At 38.6% G+C, this 25,042-nt stretch overlaps 1 protein-coding gene across 1 annotated transcript in view; it reads right to left on the bottom strand.

The window, feature by feature from the left end:
• MRPS31 (mitochondrial ribosomal protein S31) overlaps window positions 1–14,372 on the bottom strand; it is a 33,921-nt gene extending 19,549 nt beyond the window's left edge. Inside the window, exons 1-3 of the mRNA XM_069064618.1 lie at window positions 14,159–14,372; window positions 10,243–10,545; window positions 8,847–9,005 (exon numbers count right to left, since the gene is read on the bottom strand). Coding sequence (XP_068920719.1) covers window positions 8,847–9,005; window positions 10,243–10,545; window positions 14,159–14,277 — 581 coding nt within the window. The 5' untranslated portion in view covers window positions 14,278–14,372. The remainder of the gene's footprint in view (window positions 1–8,846; window positions 9,006–10,242; window positions 10,546–14,158) is intronic.
• Between the last annotated feature and the right edge of the window lie 10,670 nt (window positions 14,373–25,042).

Genomic DNA, 25,042 nt, shown 5'->3' with positions numbered 1-25,042 from the left:
GTGCATACAATTCGGCAAAATAATCCTTAATTATTGTTTTAATTTCCTCTTCATTGGAGGGAGGTTTACCCTTTTCATTTTTGATACCCGTAATTTGATTTTCTTCTTTCTTTTTTTTTTATCATATTGACTAAAGGTCTATCAATTTTATTGTTTTTTTTTTCTTAAAACCAGCTCTTAGTTTTATTTATTAATTCAATAGTTTCCCTTCATTATTTCTTACAACACATTATTCCATTCATTTATATAACATAGCTTATTCAGTCATTTCCCAAATGATAGGTACCCCCTCAGTTTCATGTTCTTTGCCACTAAAAAAAAAAAAAAGAACTACTATAAATACTTTTTATACATATGTGTCCTTTTGCTCTGGGTACAGACCCAGAAAAGATCTCATTGGGTGAAAGGGAACGCACAGTTTAGTGACTCTCAGAACCTAGTTATATATTGCTTTCTAGAATGGCTATACCAATTCACAGTTCCACCAACAATAAATTTATGTATTTTTCCCCCTTAGCCTATCTAACATGCCATTATACATTTTTGTCATCTTTGCCAATCTGATGAATGTGAGGTAGAACCTCAGAGCTGCTTTAATTTGCATTTCTCTAATTATTAGTGATTTGAAGCATTTCTTCATATCCTGGATACCTTTGAGAACTGCCTATTCATCCATTGATCATTTATCAATTGAAGAATGGTTCTATCATGAACTTTAAAATGACAAATTCTCCATAGGTTTTCATCATTTCTATTTCAATCACTAATTTCTTTACTGATCAGAATTAGGTCCTTAATTGCAACAGAAAAATACTGAGAAAACAATCTATATGGCTGGCACTAGATAATAGCCAAATATATGTTATATTAAGGTATTATAAAATAGTGATATGAATAATATGAAACACACAACAAAATGTTGCAAGAGTTACACGAAGCAATAAAAAAAAATCAGTAAAATCAAAACTCTGTAAAATCTGACTACAACTACGATCCCATGAACTACATTTCAAAAAAAAAGAAAAGGAAAACATGTTAAAACTGTTTCTTATTCTGGTTATTCTGAAATCCCTCCCTTTCTAGTCAGTATAGTAAGCTTATAATCAGCTAGTATAAAAGCACAATAACAGAAATTAAGATGTAAAGGGGAACCTGGAAGTCCCATAACAAATGGTCCCAAAGATTAAAGAAGCGTAATTTACAAATTGTATCATATAGTAACCAAAATTCACATCCTGGTCACATGTGCTCAATCAGCAGAAGCCATGCAGGTATTGCCGTTGGGGTTCTGGTCCTATGCTATGTTAATTCTAGACAAATTCCAGACCTCCACAGTTCCAGATCAGCAAAACATCAAAAAAGTCCTGATTGGAGGTAATGAGGACATGTTAACTTTAAAGTCTTACCAATAATGTTGAGATGATTTGTGTACATTAATGAACTAATAATGTTCCCCTCCAAATCCCTATAAAAATGAGACTTCAAACTCTTGCCCCCCCCCACCTATCTCCATCATCAGGTCCATGATGCCTAGTGCCCTCAACTCTAATCCATGGTTATGTGAGTGATATTCTTTGCATTCCTCCCTCTGCTTCTTCTTTTTTCACCATTTCATTCTCCCACCACCACCCCAACATCTGCCTGTGTACCTCTTTTGCTGTTTATCTCTGCCTTTATGAGCTTCTTGCCCCCATGCTTTCTGTGCTTAAAGTATGATTAGCACCTCATTTCCTGCTGCCAATTAGGGCCTTTCCAGGCAAAGTACCCAAAGAAAAGGGAATGCCTGTCCCCATTTCATAATGTCATAAATTAATTAGCAGGCTAGGAAGGGGACACAAAACAAAAGCATTTTCTTTGGTTTAAAAAAAATTCTAATACATGTTGCTTTTGCTCTTATAGATATTTTACTTTTTTAAACATTTAAAAAAAATCTGGAGTTGCAAATTCTCTCCCTCCTTCCAGTGCCTCCCTTGCCCATTGAGAAGGCAAGCAATATATCAATTAAACATGTGAAGTCATGCAAAGCATATTTCCATATTAACCAAGTTGCTGCTACACCCCTCCCCCCACCCCAAGCAAGGAAAATAATGTGAAAAAAGTATGCTTCAATCTGCACCCAGAGTTCATCAGTTCTCCCTCTGAATATGGATAATATTATTCATCATGAGTCCTTTGGAACTGTCTTGGGTCATTGTATTGATCAGAGGTATAATCTCTCCATTAATAAATGCTTTATCCTTCCTTCATTCATCTTTGTTATCATCATCAAACAATAGTTTTCTCTAATATCCCAAGTGGGTGGCAATCTTCCCTTTCAGTGTTTCCCAACTCTCTAATACACAAACTATATAAATGAATTACTTTTGTTTTTGGTCAAATTGAAATCTTATTACTTCATTGACTTGGGAGCTCTCCGGTGAGTAAAAGTCCTGTTAGCAATGAAGATCAACAACTGCTCTGCAAATTTTAGTCTGCAAGTTGCCTGAGGTAATGAAAGTTTAAGTAAGTTGCCCAAATTCCTGACTGAGGCCGCCTCTTTAGCCAAAAGGCCACCCTGCCTTTCTTCCATATTACTGCCTATTTCTGTGCCCTACAACTAGGTGCCCACCATGCCTGAAATGCACTCCCACCTACCTCTGCCTTGGAATCTCTTTAATGAAACAAAAGCTGTATTTAAAACTCAAAAGTAATGTAGGTAAAAAGACATCTGAAAACCTGAAAAACTGCCCAATCCAGGGAATGAGGGAACATCTAAAAGTACAGGTATTCAGGTACAAATCAGCAATTAGATGACTAGAAAAAGAAGTTCAAGAAGTATCATGTAAATGATCCAGTTATAATAAGTTCCTTAAAAAGAGTGAAACCATTTAAGGAACACACAGTTCATATCCCCCACAGAAAGTTTTCATGACAGTCAGGAGGCAATGATAAGCTAACAAACCTAAGAAATGTGTAGCTGAAGCACAAAGGCTTGAAGATAACACAGACAAAGGCAGAAGGCCCAAGCTAGAATCCAGGAAATGTTTCAACTGCTTTCATTAGCATCACAGAACTGAAGGCTCTAAATGAATTTGATTACTAAAAAAGCCTAAGATTTAGTCTGGCACAGCTTTACTAGATTCCAAGTCTCTCTAAATGATAATTCCTATCAAGGGAGCTAAGTCAATCACCATCAGGAGGTCAGAATAAAGGGCCAGATTGCAGGAATCCAAAACTTAACTCCAGGGATCCAATACCTAACTCCTGACTAAATATGCCAAACTCCAAACAGATGAGAAATCCTGTCAACTTTGCAGAAGGCTCAGAAGTAGCTTTAGGCTACAAGTAAGATGAAGTCTTCCTGGCCAAAAGTGTTAACTTGCTTCCATGTCAGATACATAGGCCTATTTAAATAACATCATTACTAACATTTATGTATTTGGGGACAGACTGATAAAACACCAGAATGCCACTGCACTTGTATAGTTGCCTTCCTCATTTAACCTGCCATCAATAAATCTAGCAAAAGAAACCCTTCAAGAATAATTTAAAGCATATCTGAATGAAAGCAACATCACTCATTAAACTTCAGCAAGTAGACTAAGCTGACATGATAATGAAAATTCAGTTCAATTAGAATGTAGGGCCTATTATAAGGAAGTCCCTAGGCACTAGAGATACAAATAACCAAAAAAAAAAAAAGCAGCCACTACCCTCATGAAAGTTACATTGAACTTCGGGGATACATACATACATACATACAACACATATAGCAAGTAAAACAAAGCAACAGAGAGATAAAAAGGAGGGAGAGAGAGCATTCGAACTAATAACTGGGTTGGGGAGGGTGTCCAGAAAAGCCTCATGTAAGAGGTGGTAGCTAAGCTGTGATTTGAAAGAAGTTAGAGATTTATTAAAGCAAAGTGAAGAGAGATAGGGTTACACCAACAAGAAGGTAAATCCAAGAACCCTTGGGAACACAGTGCCCCGTGCATATGCCCCCATTCCTATACCAACACACTGGCCTTGCTTACAGCCCAGTCACTAAAGCAATCATCCACAGAAGCAGCCTTTGTGGAGAAAGGGCCAGCCACACCCTACCATATGTCACCTACAGGACACAAGCGCCAGCCTAGCTGAAGTAGCAAGGTATTCTGAAGGAGAGGTGGCATGTGCCAGGCAAGTCAAGTCAAGTCACCAATAGCATTTCTACCACAACTTTCCTTTAGGCCCTGTAATAGTAATGTAATTTGATCCCTTTGTATTGGCAAAGGTAACAGGGTACTTAGCACTTAGTAATTAATCAAGCCTTTGTTAAAGAAACAGAAGGTATGAACCCCTGTTGCTGATGTAACAGCAAGGACCTGGGAACTGTCTGCCTTTGAACCCAGGTGACAGTTTGGTGAATCCAGGTAGGACTTGGGAATCTGAGAGACTACCCGAGTCATGCTAAAAGAAGACTGACTGAGAAATTGTCATTTATTAGTGACCACCTAGGGGTGGAGGGCTTGTGTATTTTCTGATGATTGAATAGTGAATAAGTGACTGATTGAGTTAACTAGGTGTGCCCCATAAGTGGAGAACTTTGACTATTGTACTTTGTGTCCCTTAAGGAGGCAAACCTCCTTAAGGATGATTGAATGACTGAGAGGATTGAATGATTGAGTTACTAAATGATTGTTCTTTGTTCAAAACTTTGTGACCACTGGGGTAAAAATTATGTGGCCATTTTCTGTGATAAGTTGTGAATGCTGTATTTTGATTTTCTGTGATAAATTGTAACATTGTGAATGCTGTACCTTGATTTACTGTGAATGTCTTGCTTTGATTTGTTATTAAATAGAGTGTTCACTATCAGAACCTTTAAAGTTGTTCACAGCAGCCATCCTCTGGAAAGCTGCTCGTGTGTGGCTTTACAGGTCTTCATGGAAATAATCCAGGATCCCTACCCCAACACCCTTTCCCCACTCCTCCAATCTCCACTCAGAGACCACTGATTCTGCTTCCGGCCCAGTTCCCATAGCCATCATCCAGGGGATCAAATTCATGCCGAAGTGAATGCTTCTGCAGACAGAGCTAATGAATGAAGACTTGGAAAAGAGAGTTCTTGCCACCAAGATCCTTGTCATTATTAAATGGTTCAACAACAGAAACAGATATGATTTTATCCATGGAAATGACATTAAAGGAGAGATGCACTATTATTTGCTTTCCTGCTGTACCCTAAAAACCATTGTGGCTTTCCATCTTACTTATAGCTGAAACCTCCCATCATCTTCTATTAGAATGTGAATTCCTGAGAACCAGGACTGTCTTGCTCTTCTTTATGTATTCCCAGCACCTAACACAGTGCTCTGAAAATAGGAAGGACTTAATAAATGTTCATTCAGTCATTAATTCCAGACATGGAGACCCTCGTATGAAGGCACAAAGATGAAAGATGCAAAGTCACTAATGAGGAATACCTAGCAGGTCAGTATAGCTGTAACAGAGTGTGTGATTGGCAGTGATATGGAATAAGACTGGTAGGGTAGACAAAAGATGAACTATGGAAGATATTAAATGAGAGGCTGAGGATTTTATAGTTTATCTTAGAAGTGAAAGGGAGCCACTGGAGATTTTCTGTAGGAGGTGACAACTCTCTTTCAGGAATATCAATGTCAGCTGTGTAGATGATGAATTGGAAAAGCAAGAAAGTGAAAGAAGGAAGATGAATAAAGAAGCTCTTTCAAGAGTTCAAGAAAGAAGTGGTAAGGGCCTCAGTAGGGGGTCAGACTGTGAGTTGAGAGAAGAGGACGGGCAAAAGAAATTCTGTATAGGTAGGATCACTTAAGCTTTAGCAACTGATTGGATATAGGGATAGGAAAATGAACAGTCAGTCATGACCCCAACTGTATAAACTTTGGTAAGTTGAACAATAGTGATGGCATTAATAGAAGTGGTGCAATTTGGTATAAGGATAGGTTTTGGATGAAATATGAACTGCATTCAGAAGATGCTGAATTTGAGATGCTCATAGGACATCCACATAGAGACTCCAAGGCATCTGGTAATACAGGACTGGGGCTCAATAGAGAGATTAGGACTAGATATGTATACTTAGGAGTCATCACCATGGAGTTAAGAGATCACCAAGGCAGAAAGTATAAAGAGAATAAGCTGGGCTTAAGAAGATAGGGGAGATGAGCAAATTTCAGAAAAATCTGGACAGACTTACAGTGACTGATGCTAAGGGAGCAGAACTAGAAAAACACTGTACACATAACAGTAACACTGTGTGATGATCAACTATGATTCACTTAGCTTCTCTCAGCAATATAATGATCCAAGACAATTCCAAAAGACTTATGATGGAAAATGCTATACATATCCAGAGAAAGAAATATGGTGCCTGAATACAGATTGAAGCATATTATTTTCATTTTTTTGGTGTTTTTTTCCTTTTGTTCTGTTACTTTTTTCACAATATGACTAACGTGGAAATATGTTTAATATGATTGTACATATATAACCCATATCAGACTACTTGCTGTCTTGGGGAAGACAGACTGAAAGAGGGAGAAAAATCTGGAACTCAAAATCTTTATAAAAATGAAGGTTGAAACCTATCTTTACATGTAACTGGAAAAACTATGTAACTATTAAGCTGTGGAAAAAAAGAAGATAGTGGAACATCTAGAGATCCAAATCTATTAGTCTTTGAAACTGCCTCAGAAAGTGGAGTTGGATTTGATACATACAGCACATAAAGGAAGAAAAGAACTAATAAGTGAAAATTGAGGTAGTAAAAATGTTCATAGGTTAATATAACTGAAACTACCAGGACTGGCTTATATTCTTCCTCCAGTAAAGTCTGATTCCATAGTTTTTCCCAAGTCCTCCACAAAATGCCTATTGTTAACCTTCTTTACCTCAATCTGCAAAAGATTCACCTTGACTTTTTTTAGTATAACTTTGGAAATATATGTATAATAATTAAGCTTCTATTTCTCTACAATTTACACTCAGAATTTTGTGACTAGGGGAATGTCAAGAGGCTAGGCAGAAAGATTCTATAATTAATATAAGGACAAAGATTATGAAGGCCAAGGAAGAATTTATTGACCATGCTGTGTACATATCCAGCAATTTACTTTACTTAGTAAAATGTTTCCTGGGGGGCTATTGGAGCAGTGAATAGAGCACTGGCCTTGGAGTCAGGAGGACCTGAATTCAAATTCAAAAAGCTTCCTTTCACAGGAATATTTCCTTAAATGAAGGTTCTTCTCACAGTAGTTAATGACTGTAGTAATCCACTGTTTGATAAACCCCAAAACCCCAGTTTTGGGGATAAGAACTCACTATTTAACAAAAACTGGAAAACATCATGGTAGAAACTAGGCATAGACCAACATCTTACACTGTATGCCAAGATAATGTAAAAATGGGTACCATGATTTAGATATAAAGGGTGATACTGCAAGCAAATTAGGAGAGCAAGGAATAGTTTACCTGTCAGATCTATGGAGAACAGAAAAATTTATGACCAAACAAGAGACAGAGAACACTATGAAATGCAAAATGGGTAATTTTGATTACATTAAATTAAAAATCTTTTGTACACACAAAGCCAATGCAACTAAGGTTATAAGGGAAACAGAAACCTGGGAAACAATATTTACAGTCAGTGTCTCTGATAAAGGCCTCATTTCTAAAATATATAGAGAACTGAGTCAAATTTATAAGATTACAAGTCATTCCCCAACTGACAGTCAAAGGATATGAAGAGGCAGTTTTTAGATAAAGAAGTTAAAGCTATCTATAGATATATAGAAAAATGCTTTAAATCACTATATATTTGACACAGAAAAATAAATTAAAACAACTCTGAGATACCACCTCACACCTATCAGATTGGTTAATATGACAGAAAAGGAAAATGATAAATGATGGAAAAGATATAGGAAAACTGGAACACTAATGCATTGCTGGTGGAATTGTGAAGTGATCAAACCATTCTTTAGAGCAATTTGGAATTATACCCAAAGGGTTACAAAACTGTGCATGCCCTTTGATCTAGTAATATCACTTCTAGAGTTATATCCCGAAGAGAACATAAAAATGGGAAAAGAACCCACATATACAAAAATATTTACAGCAATTCTTTTTGTGGTAGTCAAGAATTGGAAATTAAGGGGATGCCCATCAACTAGGGAATGACTGAACAAGTTATGGTATATGAATGTAATGGAATACTAATAATTCCTAAGAAATGATAAGCTGGCGGATTTAAGAAAAACCTGGAAAAACTTAGATGAACTGATGCTGAGTGAAGTGAGAACCAGGAGAAAACCACATTATGCAATGACCAACTTTGATTGACTTAGCTCTTCTTAGCAATACAATGATCCAAGACAATTCCAAAAGACTCATGTTGGGAAAATGCTATCCATATCCAGAGAAAGAACTGTGGAGTCTGGATGCAGACCGACGCACACTATTTTCTCTTTTGTTGTTTTTCTCATTGTTTTTCCCTTTTGTTCTGATTCTTCTTTCACAACACGACTAATGCGGAAATATGTTTACTGTGATTGTACATGTATAGACTTGGGGAGGGGAATGAGGAGGGAAAATTTGTAACTCAAAGTCTTATAAAAGTGAATGTTGAAAACTAAAAAGATAAAAAGAAAAGAGGTTCTTAGATTTACTGTCTTTACTATTTTTTTATTTTTTAAAAATAGCCTTTTTATGGATAAAACTATCTAACTTGTGACATTTTAAATTGTTTTTCAAATGAATTTATATTAAGATATATTTGACACGTCAGTCAAATGAAAAAATGATTACTTTGAGTTACCATTAAAAAGACTACCATTCAACTTACTGACCTTATTTTAGCTGTTTCTTTTCCTTGGTGTGCTCTGAAGTCTTTCTCATGTTTCCTCAATTGATGCAGCAATTCTGATTTGACTGACTGTTTGTCAAAAGGAAGAGAATCAGCAACAGCAGTTGCAGCAGCCACTAATTCAGGAGTCAGTGATGGGTGACTGAAGAATGTAGAAGGAAAGAAAACAGAATATTACATACTGTTTCATTTATCTCTTAACCAAAATGCAAAATGATAGCCTTGTAATCTATCCTGCCTTTTTATACCCGGTCATATAGCTCCACTGGTTTTGGACCTTAAGGAATCAAAAATAAATTTGAGATCCTCAATATTACTTTGGTTTTTAAAACACCCACTTCTGGGGTAGCTAGGTGGCACAGTTAATAGAGCACCGATCCTGGAGTCAGGAGGACCTGAGTTCAAACCTAGCCTCAGACACCTGACACTTAGTAGCTGTGTGACCTTGGGCAAGTCACTTCACCCCAATTGCCTTGCCTTTCCCCCCTCCAAAAAAACCCCAAAACAAAAAACAACAAAACACTTGCTTCTTGAAGCACATATAACCTTAGAATGACGTTGTATTAAATAGATGTGTAGGTATATATTATAAAACTCATTATTCAAAGCTAATAAAGTAGGAAGGTCAGACTTACTTCGGTAAAAAGTCTGAATTACATAACACTGGTAAAGATTCAATTTTATTACTTTCAAGTACAATCTAAGAACAGATAAATAAAATGAGATTAATAATAGTTCTTTAATTCACCACTACATTACAGTGTTGTTCATGCTTTTCTTCAGTAATTGCATAACTTGAAATTGTTAAGATTTCTCCTTTCAAATCTTTCCCCTTTCTTTCCATTTCCACTAAACATCACCCTAGTCCAGCCACTTTGTAACTTTTAGACTCCTTCAACAACCTTCTAATTAATTTTCCTGACTCCATCTGTTCCTATTCTAATCTATCTATTGCACATCTGCATGAATCATTGTAACTGAAAACATGTATTCCCTCAGTAGAAAATTTCTCAGAATTTAGCTTATTCTCTTTAGCCCGAGGGCTTGTCATATGGTTTGTCAGAGGGTCTATACTTGAAGCCTATCAATCTTAGTATGACCTACCAGAGTTTATATTCCAGTGAGCACAGTCTTGAAAAATCCAGGATCATCTAAACATCATAGTGAAGTATGGGAATTAGACTGGAATGGACGGAGAGCAACCTTTATTTGTTATTAAAGAGTTCAAATTTAGGGACAGCTAGGTGGTGCAATGGATAAAGTACCAGTCCTGGAGTCAGGAGGACCTGAGGTCAAAAAGCTCCAATTTAAACAGTACAAATTCAAAGGGAAAAAAAATGGAATATCAAAACCATCATATCAAAGAACATTCAATTTACCTCTCAGGTGAAGAATCTTTCACAGCTTTCCGCCTCACACTACTTCTCCTCCCCAAATCTTTAACTTCCTCATTTCTTTGAGTCTGGGTTGTATGAGTTTTTGTGTCCTGTAACATGTTAGGTGTACTTAATTCAACTTTCATGCCCTTTACAATATTCAACAAGTTAGTTGCATTTTCCTTTTTATTATCCTGACTCTCTGGAACACTGTCAGGAATCTTCACAACAGGAACAGAAGACTCATCTTTCTTGCTGTAGATCACACTGTTTGTGCTGAAACACCTTTGGATTTTGTATTCTGTCCTAGGAAAGAAATTTTGAAGAGGAAAGAAAAGGAAAAAGAAAAGTATATATTGTATGAAGGTAATCCAAGAGTTTATACCTATTTATTACTCTAAATGGTATTCAGGACTGTGAATCTATACTTTAGTCAAAAACAGGATTTTTCCCCCTCAAAACCTTAGCATTTAATAGCACCACCTTTACCTGTCAATAGCATTACCATTCTACTAGGTCTGAAGCTTTAATCATATTTGATTCCTCACAACTAATCACTTGTTAAGTCTTACAGATTCTGTTTTGGGAATATCTCCCCTACCTATCCCTTTCCATTCCTATTACATTCCTATCCTATCCTCTGCACCTTTTGCACAGACTCCTTCAACAGACTTCTACATGATTTTCTAGATATTGCATCTTTCTATTCTAACCAATCTCACATACCAGCAGTTATCTTTCTCATCCATAGCTTCCTTTAGGATAAAACCCTCCAAAAAAAAAATCTTCAATGGCTCCCTAACTCCAACTAAAAGCAGTTGGCTTTCAACAATTTCTAGCTTTATTTGATAACAACCTACACTTCTAATATTTTAAAGTTTTTTTTTCATTTACTTATAAATTAACATACATTTATTTTCCCTCCCTTACACCTCCCCATTCTCCCATTCCCAGAGGGGAGGAAGAAAAAAAAACTCTTGTAACAAATATACAGTCCAAAAATATGTCTCATTCTGCCTCTTGAGTCTATCACCACTCTGTCAGAAGATGGGTGGCATGGCTTTTCATCAATCCCCTGGAATCTGTTGATCAGAGTTCTTAAGTCTTTCAAAGTTGTTTGTCATTACAATTTTGTCACTGTATAGAGTGTTTCTGGTTCTTTTCACTTCACTCTGCATTATTTTATACATGTCTTCCTAGGTTTTTCTGAAACTATCTCCTTCATCATTTCTTGCAGCATAATATTCCATCACACTCATATATCACAATTTGTTTAGCCATTCCCCAGTTGGTAGGCACTCCCTCGGTTTCCAGTTCTTTGCCACAGTATTTCTTTGATCTCTTGACAGTATAGACCTAGTGGTGGTATTGCTGAGTTAATGAATAGGCAGTTTAATGACTTTGGGAGCTTAGTTACAAATTGCTTTCCAGAACGGGTATATCAATCCACAGCTCCACTAACAGTATATTAATGTGTCTGTTTTCCAGAAGCTCAATAGCTCTCATTTTCCTTTGTCATCTTTGGAACCTCAGAGTTGCTTAAACACACATCTTAAAAAAACAAAAAAAAAACCAATTTTATTTATTTAGTTTGGCTTTTGGCATTCGCTTCCATAAAATTTTGAGTTCTAAATTTTCTCCCTCTCCCCAAGATGGCATGCACATACAGGCTCTACATACACATTCATAGTAGACATTTTCACATTAGTCATGTTGTAAAGAAGAATTAGTACCAATGGGAGGAATCATGAGAAAGAAGAAACAAAAGAGAGCAAATAGTACGCTTGGATATGCATTGAGACTCCACAGTTTTTCTGCTGGATATGGACAGAATTTTCCATCATGAGTCTTCTGGAATTGTCTTAGATCTTTCAACTGTTGAGAAGAGTCAAGTCTATCAAGGTCAGTCATAGTATAATGTTGCTGTTACTGTGTACCATATTCTCCTGGTTCTACTCACTTCACTCAGCATCAGTTCATGTAAGTCTTTCCTGGTTTTTCTGAACTTTGTCTACTCATCATTACATTCATATACCACAATTTGTTCAGCCATTCCCCAATAGATGAGCATCCCCTCAATTCCAATTCTTGGCCACCACAAAAAGAGCTGCTATAAATATTTTTTGTATGTGGGTCTTTTTCCCATTTTTATGACCTCTTTGAGATACAGATGTAGTAGTGGTATTGCTGAATCAAAGGGTATGCCCAGTTTTATAGCCCTTTGTACATAGTTCCAAATTGCTCTCCAGAATGGTTGGATGTTCACAGCTTCACCAGCAATGCATTTCTATTCCAATTTTCCCACATCTTCTCCAACATTTATCATTTTCCTGTTTTGTCATGTTAGCTAAGCTGATAGGTGTGATGTAGTACCTCAGAGTTGTTTTGATTTACATTAAATGTATGTTTCTCTAACTATTTTTAATCTAGAGCGCATTTTTACATGGCTTTTGATAGGCTCTGCAGCCTTATTTCTGCATATATACTATGCTTCAGCCAAATGGAAAAACTCACTATTCAAAAAAATTATGCTGGTCTTTCTTACTTCCATACCTTTGGTCACATGGTTGAAATGCACATTCCCATTTCTCACATTTCCATTCTCCTAGGTTTAGATGCTAACTTTTCCATAAAGCTTTTTCTGGTTTCCCCTCAGATGAGGTCTCTGGCATTTCCTACCATATTTTGTTTGTACTTCTATACTTGATTGTAACAGATCTTCTATCCCCAATAAGAGTGAGAAGCTTATTATTCATTTTTGTATTCATTCCTTCAAACATTACTATATAAAGGGAAATGCTATTAGACACTGAAGATACAACACAGACACAGGATATGACACAGACCAAAGGTTCACCACCACCCCTGGTAGAGAAAAGAATCGGTACAGAAGATGTCCAGAAGAATGAGCTAAATGTAAAAAATTAAGTGAAATTTGAGGGAGAGCTCACTTTGGTGGGGAGACAATGCTGAGGAATGTCACACGTACCAGTTGTTTTCTCTGTAAAATGGGGATAACAGCAACTACATCACACAGTTGTTGGGAGGATTAAATGAGATAACATATATAAATCACTATCATGAATTATATATGTGATGATATTCATTATATATGAATATATGTATTATATAAATCATTATACATGAAGGAGATGCTATCTGAACAGGAATGGAAACCTCCCAGCTACCGGGAGGAAACACAGGCACTAGGAAGGGGAACACAGAATACAATCAGGGGAATCTGTAATTCGATCTTTTTCAGCTGTGTCTGACTCTCTGACCTTATTTTGGGGTTCTCTTAGTGAAGATACAAGAGTAGCTTGCCACTTCTTTCTCCAGCTCATTTTACATATGGGGAAACTGAGGCAAACAGGGCTAAATGACTTGCCCAGGATCACACAGCTACTACGTGTCTGAGGTCACATTTCAACTCGGATCTTCCTAACTCCAGGCCCAGTTCTCTACCCGCCGGGTGAGTCTTGAGCTGGGGTGGGAAGAGCAGTAAGTTAAAATAAAAGGCTTGACACAGTAAGATTACTAAAGATTAAATTTAACAATCGCTGGGCAGCTACTCGTGCAAGAAGGAATCGGAGTGGGAGCTACATCCCACCAAGGACCTCTTACCGCTCTTTACGGCTAATTTAATTATTAACATCACACATTCACTGTCCTACCCTTTACACTACAGGAAAGTCATGGAGGGGGAAGGGGGTTTTCGGCCACCAAACCGCGCCGGCAGCCCTGCGAAGGGGATAGTCAGGGCTCGCCTACACCTGTGTCAGGGCCGAACTGGGAAGGAAGCGAGAGGAAGGCTCCGCGGGGCAGAGGTCACAGGGGCGGGGCGCGTGGTGCGCGCGGTTGCCAGGGTGACCCCCAGGCTCCTGGGTTCGGGGAGCGGAGAGAGAGAGCAGGGCGGTACCTGGCCAGACCGGTCCACAGTCCCCGAGTCTCCTTCGCCGCTTCGGAGCCACCTGGGATGCAAGGAAGACGGAGGAGGCGGGGGCGGCTGGGCCCGAGAGCCGAGACTCGGGAGAACATTGCAGCGGCGAATGAAGAAGCCGACCGGAAGCCACGCGTTCTCCCCGTTGAATAGTTCTGTCTTCTTCACACCTCTTCCGTGTGCACTCCCTTCCGTCCGGCTAGCTACGGAGTTCTGTCACTTGGTTCCGGGGCTGCCAGGAGTCATACATGACATCACCAGCCTTGGGAGGGGAGCGCGCCTGCGCAGCCCGGGGAATTTCATACCCCCAGGCGCCCGGCACTGGTCTCTTGCACAGGTTAATTTTACTGATTGTGCTTCTTTCTGGGGAGTAAGGAACAATCTTAGGACCCGATAATTTAAGGCAGAGAGGAACTTTAGAGGCCAATTTAATCCAGTTTTCTCTTTACTGGTAAAGAAACTGAGTTCCAGAGAGGTTAAAGGACTTTCCCAAGGTCATACAGGGCGCTGATGACCCAAAGCCTTGGACTTCAAATCCTGACAACTTACAAATCAAGAAGAGGGGATTGAAAGGCTGGATACCTTTGTTCCATTCTCAGCTCTACTAATTAATTTTACCTTTTTTACTTTGGGCAAATTTCATCCCACCTGAGTCATGCAGGTCTAGCACAGACCTGGAGTCAGGAAGACACTAGTTCAAAAGTGTCCTGAGGGGTGGCCAGGTAGCACAGCGAGTAAGAGCACTGGCTCCAGTGTCCGGATGACCTGGGGATCAAATCCGGGCTCAGATACTTGGCACCACACCCAAAAATAATTGGCCGTGTAACCTTGAGCAAGTTACTTAACCCCAATTGCTTTTTAAAAAAAAAAGTGTCCTGAGACACTGGGCAAGTTACTTAACTTCTTTCTGCCTCAGTTACCTCATTTGTAAAATAGGGATAATAACAGTACCCCTTTTGTAAAATGGGAATAACCCCTCCAGGGTTGTTAGGAGAAAATGAATGACATATGTGAAGCTCTTTGCCAACTGTAAGACACTGTTATTATCCTTTTTTTCTAGGCCTATGTTTCCTCCACTATAAAATGAAGGGGTTGGATCAGATGATGAGTAAAATCTCTTTGAGTTCTCAATCTTATAGTTCTGTGAAATCACAGAGATAGTTAATGTCATTCCTCATTAAGAAAGGAAAAGGACCTTGGAGAGCACCTTCTTTTTCATCCCTCCCCAAGTAATAAGCACACCTTTTCCAAAGCACTTTCATGACTTATGATGATTTTTACAACAACCCTAATATATGGGCAGGTTAAGTATTAATATTTCCATTTGACAGAAGAGGAAATAAACTCAGTGGTTTAGCGAGTTATGCAAGGTCATATAGCCGCAGAACCTGAAGCTAACTCAGTGTTCTTTCCTCTATGCCTCATTGCCCTTAAATTAGCTCTTCACCCCCATTTCCTGCCCTCATTGGGCATATAATCTAATGGGGGAGAGGGAACCATTTGTTTATAGTAATCAATCAACATGCATTTATAGAATATTTTGTATTTGCCAAGCCCATATAGACACATGCATTTATGCTTTGCAAATCCCCTTCAAGAACCTTATGGGGGTGTGTAATGCAAAGATTATTTCCATTTTATTGAAGTGACTTGACCAGGATTGCATAATAAGTATCATACCCAAGTTTCCCGACTTCAAATTTGGCACTCTTCCCAATCAGCATACTATCCTGGGTGATAGCTCCAGAGACCAAAAGAGGAAAATGTTCATTTTTCTTTCTCTTGTCATCCCTCTGGAGGGGAAGTAGGGGGAAAATGTTGAACTATACGTGTCAGAAGCAAGGAGAAGCAATGCCACCAAAGCAGGCATTGCTGTGGCAATGTTAACTTTACTTATCAAAATTCTCCTGGTACTTTTAGCATCCCCTAACATTCCATTAGTAGTACTGTTACTTTGAGGAAAAACTGTCCTTCAGTATTCTCCTCCCCCTCTCCACCCCACTCCACCTTTGCAACAAACTGTAGTCCTAGGTTAGAAGTGAAATTTAGATAATTCTGAAAATACAGCCTAAAAGCATAATTATGGATGTTTTTCTAATATGGTATATCCTTGAGTAATATGGTATATCCTTTGCTTTTGTTTTATTAGATTTATTAATTGGACACTTCATGTCTTTTGGGTCTGATGAGAAATACCAAGATTATATCATTTAATATTACTTCCTCCGAATTCTTGAATTAATCTTCCAAATCAGCCTTTAATATATGTTTATGTCACATTTTGGTGACATTTTATATCTATATCTATAGACTTATAAGAGACTGAGAAATATTCAGTCACTTCTAGCTCCAGAGCTACAATCCTATGGATTATCTTGCTCCTGATGGCAAGAAAAAGAAAAATGGAGTTATCTATAACTAGTAGTCTATAAATTCCTACATTTCCTATGGTTGTAGTGTGATATCTATAACTAGGAATCTATAAAAATTCCTACATTTTCTGGAATATAGACTGGGATAACCAACCAGCAGCCCTTGGGGCACATTCTAAATAGCACTTAAAATTAACCGTGTCCTTGCTTCAAGGGGAGAAAAAGAAAGACTCCTTGTTATGTTATTTATGTGCTAACTGAAAGTAGTACTAGTCTACGTTCTTTGAAATGTTTCCTGTATAAATGTATCATTTACATTGATATAATGTAGCTAGATGATGACAATACAAACCCATCAATTAGGGGAAATGTTTTTGGTTTTTTTTTCCCATCTGCAATAGTTTAAATATTAAATGTTTGGGGGAAGAGCTATCAGAACCCTTTGTTCATGACAATGATTAATTCTGACTCACTATTGGTCAAACTGGTCATGCTTTTAACTAATAGTAATAATTGACATTTATATGGTACAGGTAGATGGCATTGTAGATAGAGTGGTGGGTCTGGAGTCAGGAAGACCAGAGTTCATATCTGACCTCAGACACTTTCTAGTTGTGTGACCCTGGGCAAACCCTGTTTGCCTTAGTTTCCTCATCAATAAAATGTGCTGGGAAAGGAAATGGCAAAGCACTCCAGTATCTTTGCCAAGAAAACCCCAAAGGGGCCATGAGGGGTTGGACTCAACTAAAAATGACTAAACAACCACAACCTTTATATGATGCTTATTATGTTGTGGGTTCCATGCTAAGTAAGCACTTCAGAATTATCTCATTTGATCCTTACAACAACCCTGGGAGGTAAGTGCTGTTATTGTCCCTATTTTATGATGAGGAAACCAAGGCAAGCAGAAGTTGTCACTTGCCATGGGTCACACTGCTAGTAAGTGTCTGAGGTTAGCTTTGACCTTAGGTCTTCCTGAATTCCAGGTCCACTGCCCAGACCCTGGACCACCTAGCTGTTCCATACAATAAGTGCTACCCATCACAGGATCATAGGTTTAATGCTGGAAAGAATTTCAAAGATTATCTAATCCAACACCTTCAGTTCACATCAGGAAACTGATATCAGAAGAGATGATGTGTCTCTCCCCAGGGTCATAAAGCTAGTAAGTGGCAGAGCTGGTATTCAAACACAGATCCTCTAACTCCCCCTCCAGTATTCAGTAGAGTTATATAAGGCAGTAGTTTGAGGAAGTGGTAAAAATGAAACCTGAAAGTGGAAACACAGCTCTTCCCATACCCCAATCTGTTCTAACACTGATTCACTTCCCTACCCCTCCCCACTCTGGCTACAACCCTGGCCACACCCTCAGTCAGTTACACATGGGCACACTAGAGTGAGTGTGCACATGAACACGAGCATGAGAGCACACACACACACACACACACACACACACACACACTCCTTTCTGTCCTGCCTTTAGCACAAGGCAGAGCAGACTAACTGGAGCCAGTTTTAAGAATGGCTTCATTTGGCTTTGTCAGAGATGTCTCATGATACAGTAGCCCTAGTCTGACCAGAGGAGAAAATGGCAACAATCCATACAAAGACATTAGTGAAAAATGTTAATTCTGTTCATCTGTCCACCCAGCTGGTTCTCATTTTCAGCCATTTCCAGGGCCATTTATAAATCTTCCAGTTCCACTGTCAAATTTCCGGCCTGAAGATGATGACACACTGAGATGATTTGGCAATGTGGTACTTCATTGACAGTAAAACCAGGTTGTCAACTTGGTTGGCAGAGAAGTGACTATTTCCAAAATCTTGTTTTTGCAGATGTTAATAAGTGGAAAGATCTAAATTAAGAAAGAGCCAAGCAAACTTTGGGAACCTGAAGTAACCATTGCCTTTTAAAAAACAAAACTAGAATGCTATTAGTTTCAGAGGAATAATATGGGTTGTGTAGGAGAGAAAATTTTAACTGCATTTATTAGGAGAAAAAGACTTTGGACTACTGGATTCATTGAGTCTTCCCTTGTCCTCCCAGATAACCAACTTCTATTTATCTATGGTAATAGAAAATACTTTAAAACATATACTTTAAATACTACAAATACTTTTTTTTTGAAAGCCAACCAATAGTCAACTTCCTCTTCTGTCCAAATTTTATCAGAGCTGCAAATGTGTGGCAAGTGGACTGATATGAATTTCACTTCCTCTTCTTGTTTCTTGTCCTTGGTTTCCTGATGCTTAGGTCCATGTAAGCCCAAATGAAGAGCAAAATGGCCAAAGGTCAGGGGCAAGAGCCAGACAAAACAGCAATAAGAATTCACAAAGGAAATAATCAGTTCCTAAATAATAGTTAACAATAAGGGAAAAAAATTCTAATTGCAAAGTAAAGTTTTAAACTATTATATTGCAACATCCTGGAGCTGGGGGATATTAGATACTTTTCAGATCTTTTCCTGGAATGATTCTGAGGAGATGTTGAGAATTAATTAAATCTTAGACCTGCCATATCTGAGTTTGTGAAATAGGAAATAAATTGATGTCTAAGAAATTGAAAATGACCTCTGCCTTGGGAGGATAGTGCAGAGAATATAGGACCTTTTTGTGCCTCAAAAACAAGTTGGTAACATGTTCAACCTTGAGGTTAGAAGATTAAAGTAGATATCAAATTTAACAAAGAAGTGTATGTTGTTCTGTAAGGAAGTGGAAGCATAGACCTGATGTTATACGTAGACTGAATAGATTGCTGCCAGTATAGTTAGTTATAGTAAACAAGCATTTAAGTGCTTATTCTGTGCCAAGAAGTATGATGAGTTCTGGGGATACAGAAAAAGGCAAAAACACAGTCCCTACAATCAGATAGCTCACCTTCTAATAGGAGATAACATGTAAATAAGTATGTATATACAGATTCATACGCCATTTTGGAAGGAAGGAAATAAGCATTTCTATAGTCCCCAATTTGTGCCTGACACTGTGCTAAGCACTTTACAATTACAATCTCATTTGATCCTTGTAGCAACCCCTGAAGGTAGGTGCTATTATTTTCCCCAACTTTACAGATGGGGAAACTGAGGTAAACAGAGTAAAGTGACTTGCCCAGGGTCACACAACTAGTAAGTGTCTGAAGCCAGATTTGAACCACCTAGGTGCCTCTATTTCTGGTTTGTATATACTACATGTATTTTTTGTATATACATGAAATTTATAATTTGTATATATGCACACATATACATATGTACATATGTGTATACACACACAGAGCTAGGTGGCACAGTGGAACAGTAGATAGAGCACTGGAGTCAGGAAGACTCATCTTCCTGAATTCAAATCCAGCCTCAGACACTTATTAACTGGGTAACCCTGGACAAGTCACTTAATCCTTTTTGCCTCAGTTTCCTCATCAAATGGGGTTGTGAAGAGTTGGCCATGACTGAAAATGACTGCACAACGACAACTACATATAAAGTAAGTGGTAGGTAATCACTAGCCTCTTGGGTGGACTAGGAAAGGCCTCTTGTAAAAGAGGTTTGAGATGACTTAATGGAGTTTATTGAATAGAAGGACAGCATATACTGTAGAAAAATCACTTTGTCATCTGAGGGGAGCTGCTTGAGTAGAGAAAGATTTAAGGCAGGGAAATCAGTTAGAAAACTACTGCAATAATTAAGACAACAAGAGATGAGGACCTGAATTGGAATGATGGCCAAGTAAGTAGGAGGGACATGTATGTGAGATGCTGTAAAGGTAGAAATGACAAGATTTGACAACAGATTCGATATAGGGAGTGAGTGCCATACGTGGGCAGAGTGGGAGGTGACACCAAGTTTTCAAGCCTGGGTGACTGGGAGGATGGTGGTATTCTTGATGTCAATAGGGACATTGAGAAAAAGAAAGATTTTGGGGACACTTGTTGATGAAGGACCAGAGGTCAGGAGAGAGACTAGCGCTGGATTTATAGATCTGGGAATTATTTGCATAGAGGTGATAACTGAACACATAAGAACTGATGAGATCACCAAGAAACATAGTGTTGAGGGAACAGAAGAGGGCCTAGGACAGAGCCTTTGGGGACCTCCGTGGCTGAGTATGATCTAGATGAAGATCTAGCAAAGGAAGCATATGGAAAGGCCAGAAAGGTAAGAGGATTACCAAGAAAGAATAGATGTCACTAAAACCTAAAGAGTAGAAAATATCCAAGAGGAGATGGTGATCAACAGTGTCAGTCAAGAAGGTTGACTTTGAAGGGCAGCCGAGTGCCTAGCTGTCCTTCTAGTTTAGGGAAAGGGAGGGGAAGAATAATCATTGATAAGTGCCAAGGACTGTGCTAGGGGCTTTATAATAGCATCTGAAATTTCCACCACTGCAACTATTCCTTAATAATAAAAGATTAAAGCATTGTATCTCTGATTCTTTATTTTCCAGAAGTATCCTTCTAAAATGCAAACATATGAGCTAAGAAAAGGCTCATGTGTAGCCTTGAGGAAGACACTAATGCAATTTATCAGATTAACTGTCTACTAGGAAAGCAAAAAAAAGCAAATGCCAGAGGGAATTAGACATAGCTGAAGTGTCCATGGGAAAAATGAGTCAAAGCAAAGTTTTGATGCATGGGGCAATCATTACCCTCCCCACCCCCAGAAGAATGTGCCTTTTAGGAGAGATACAGTAAAGGATCCTAGACAGTTGTTGGACCATATGAAGAAGATACTGGGAACCTGGGGAACTAGTGGTGCCAGAGACCCCAAACTTTTAGTGTACTTCAAAATTTTGTCTACACTTTACTCTGCAGAGAAAACTAAATGTATTAAAAAAAAAGATTTATTATTACCTTTGTGTTTGAACACTAGTCATTTTCTCTTACTCTTCCCCATCCCCCCCCTTAAACTTTCCCTTGTAAGAAAAGAAAACATTTCAACAGTTAACTGGCAGAATGTATACAGTATCCACATTCTATACAAGTAGTAATTATCCTTTAGTCTCTTTCTCAAGAGGAGACAGGTGTGTTTCAATCAATCAATAAGAATCTATTAAGAACCTGCTTACAGGCACTGTGTTTAGGCATTGGAAACACAAAGACCAAACTGAAACAGTCTTTACACTCAAAGAGAGGCAACAAGGTGGTACAGTCAATTGAGTGCTGGGCCGGGAGTCAAGAAGGCTCAAGTTCAAATCCAGCTTTAGACATGTCCAGCTGTGTGACTCTAGGCAAGTCACTTTGCCTCAGTTTCTTCAAATATAAAATGGGAATAATAACAACCTCTACCTTACAAAATTATTGTGAATCTCAGATGAGATAATGACTGTAAAACACTTAGCACAGTTCCTTGCATGGAGTAAGTGCTATATAAATATTAACTATCAAAAAGCTTACATTTAACCAGGGAGAAAAGCCTGCTACATGCAAATTGGTGAACTAGGCAATATGAAAATAAAATAGGCCCAGGCCTCAAGAAGCTTATATTCTACTGGAAGCAGGTACCAAGTACTAAATATAGTATAGACAAAGTAATACAAAGTAGTTTCAAGAGGAAAAGAGTGAAGGCCTTTCGTGCAGGTGTCATTTTAGTAGGGTTTTGAAAGAAGCTAGAGATTTTCTAAGGGAAGTTGATGTTGAGGGGTGGTGACAGATTCCAGATGTGAGAGACCACTTGTTCAAAGGCTAAGAGGTAGAAGGTAGAATGTCAGGTATGGGGAAGAGCTAGTAGGCCAGTGTGATTATAACAGAGAGCTTGTTAAGGGAATAATTTAAAATAAGGTGAGAAAGGTAGGTGGAAACCAGACTGTGGGGAGCTTTAAATGTCAGGCTAAATAAAGGATTTTTATTTTATCCTAGAGGTGATATGGAACCATTGAAGAGTTTTCCCTTGGGGGATGATATGGTCAGATTTGTGTTTTAGGACTTATATTGGAGTTTTTGGAGGATAATTTAGAGAAGGAAGAGACTAAAGGGAGACCAATTAAAAGGCCATTACAATAATCCAAGCAAGAGGTAATGGTGGTAGAACAAGGGAAGATTGACGTGGACGGAAGGGGGTAAAAGCAAGTGATATTGTAGAGTTAGGGTTGAAAAGTTTGCAAACTGATTGGATGTGGGAGCTGAAGGAAAAGACAGAGTCAAGGATGGCTCCAAGGTAGCAAACCTGGGTGACTAGGATGAATATTTTGTAGAAGAGATAGGTTTGGGAGTGGGCTAGGAAATACAATCAGCTCATTCGGAGTATTTTGTGTTTGAGATGACTATAGAGCATCCAAATGGAGATGTACAGCAGACCATTGGTAGTAGAGAACTGGAGTTCAGGGAAGATTAGGGTATAAAGATTTGAGTGTCCTAAGTATAAAGGAAATTGATGATGTCATTGTGATAGTGAATAGAGAAAAGAGAAGAGAGCCTAAAGCATAGAGTTGGATGTGAGGAGGATGATTTAGCAAAAGGACTGTGAAACAGGAAACAGACACATAGGAAGAAAACCAAGAGAACACAGTGTCACATAATCACAGGAGTAAGGGAAAGAGAAAGTGTCCAGAAGGAAGGGGTGATTGAAGGTGTCAAAATCTATAGGAAAGTCAGGCAGAATAAGGAATGAAAAAGGGCCATTGGATTTAGCACTTAAGAGATTGTTGATAGCCTTGGAGAAAGCACTTCCAATTGACTGATGGCATTATAACCCAATGGCAATGAGAAGTGAATTGGTGCTACCGTAATTCATCAGAAGTTGTTGCTAATCAATGGCACCATCATAAAAGCCCTCTCCCTTGTCCACCATATCTAATCAAGGCTTATTCCTTCTTCCTACCTTAGCCCTTCTGATATTTCTCTCATCTATCCTTTTCTTTCCATTCCTGCTACTATGCCCTTAGCTCAAGTCTGCATCACTTCTGACTTAGAGTATTCCAATTGTTTCCCAGCCTGTTTCCTCCCCCTCTAAACCATTCACTCATTCATTCATCCATCCATCCACTCAATTAGTGTTTATTAAGCACCTACTAAGCATATCACTGTGTTCAGGCTGGGACTGAAAAACAACAATTCTCTCATACAGGGGATCTTCACTTTTCACTCTCTCTCACCTCCCATATTAAATCATTTTGTCAAGTTTTGTCAATTCTGCCTTGACAATATCTCTCAAATCTGTCTCCTTCCCACTCACACAGATCCAGCCATGTCATCGCAGCCCCACCCTGACTCCATAAATTCCAGTGGTTCCTATCACCACTAGCATCAATTACAATATCCTCTGGTGTCCAAATCTCTTCATAACCTAACTCTAACCCCCAACGCCCACTTTTCCCATCTTCTTTCACCTTCCTCCCAGCCATGTATGTTTTGATCCAGGAACACTGACTTCCTTAGTGTTCCATGAAGAAGACACTCCATCTTTCTGCTGTGGGCATTTTTTTTCTGGCTATCCCCCATGCCTAAATTGCTCTTCCTCCTTGTCTCTGCCTCCTGGTCTCCTTCAAGTCACAACTAAAATCCCACATTCTACAGGAAGTCTTTCTTAACCCTTCTTAATTCTAGTGCTTTCCCTCTATAATTATTTCCCTCCTATCTTGTCTAAGGCTTGTTGGTACACATTTGCTTACTTGTACTCTCTACTATTAGATTGGGAGCTCCTTGAGGGCAGGGACTGTCTTTTGTCTCCTCTCCCCCCCCCCCATCCCTAAGTACAATACCTGGCACATAATAAGTGCTTAATGAATGAGTATTGCCTGTCTGACTGACACAGCCAGTCACCTAACCAGGTCCTCATCATGTCTCACCTGTATTGTTTCATTTATTTTATTTTTTAATTTTCTTTTTGGAGGGCAATTGGGGTTAAGTGACTTGCCCAAAGTCACATGGCTAGTAAATGTGTCAAGTGTATGAGGTCACATTTGAACTCAGGTCCTCCTGATTCCAGGGCTGGTATTCTATTCACTGCACCACCTAGCCGCCCTCACCTGTATTGTTGTAATAGCCTTTTCCTGCCTCTAGTTTCTACCCTCTCCAATCCATATTCCACACAGCTGCCAAAGTGATATCCCTAAAGCACAGATATAACTGTGGTTATATTTATTATATATTGATATAATGATATATCATTCTCTGGTTCAAGAAGTTTCAGTGACTTTCTATTGCCTTCAGGATAAAATAAAACTCGTCTTTGGGGCATTTAATTTCCTTAACCATCTGGCTGCAGCCTACCTTTCCAGACTTATTATACATTGCTCCCTTTCCAAACACTACATTATCCCTGCAGTTACCAGGACCTCCCCCTCCCAGAAATTGCCTTATATTGACTTTTTGTTTGTTTGACTGGGTTCTACAATTATATTTTACAAAGATAGTGAGATGAGTACATATTACATGAATGGCATTCCTTCAAGTCCCTCAAAATTATTATTATAATAAAAGCATACATAGTATTTTATGCTTTGTAACACCCTTTCCTCACAACAATCCTATGAGCAAGTGTTGTTCCCATTTTACAGATGAGGA

Source organism: Petaurus breviceps, unplaced genomic scaffold (genome assembly GCF_028583685.1).
Source record: "Petaurus breviceps papuanus isolate PSGF00001 unplaced genomic scaffold, PetGlider_PUasm1.0 90639, whole genome shotgun sequence".
In the NCBI taxonomy this organism is placed as follows: Eukaryota; Metazoa; Chordata; class Mammalia; order Diprotodontia; family Petauridae; genus Petaurus; species Petaurus breviceps.
Note: the sequence above shows the minus strand (reverse complement) of the source record. Positions and strands in the feature narration are given on the sequence as shown.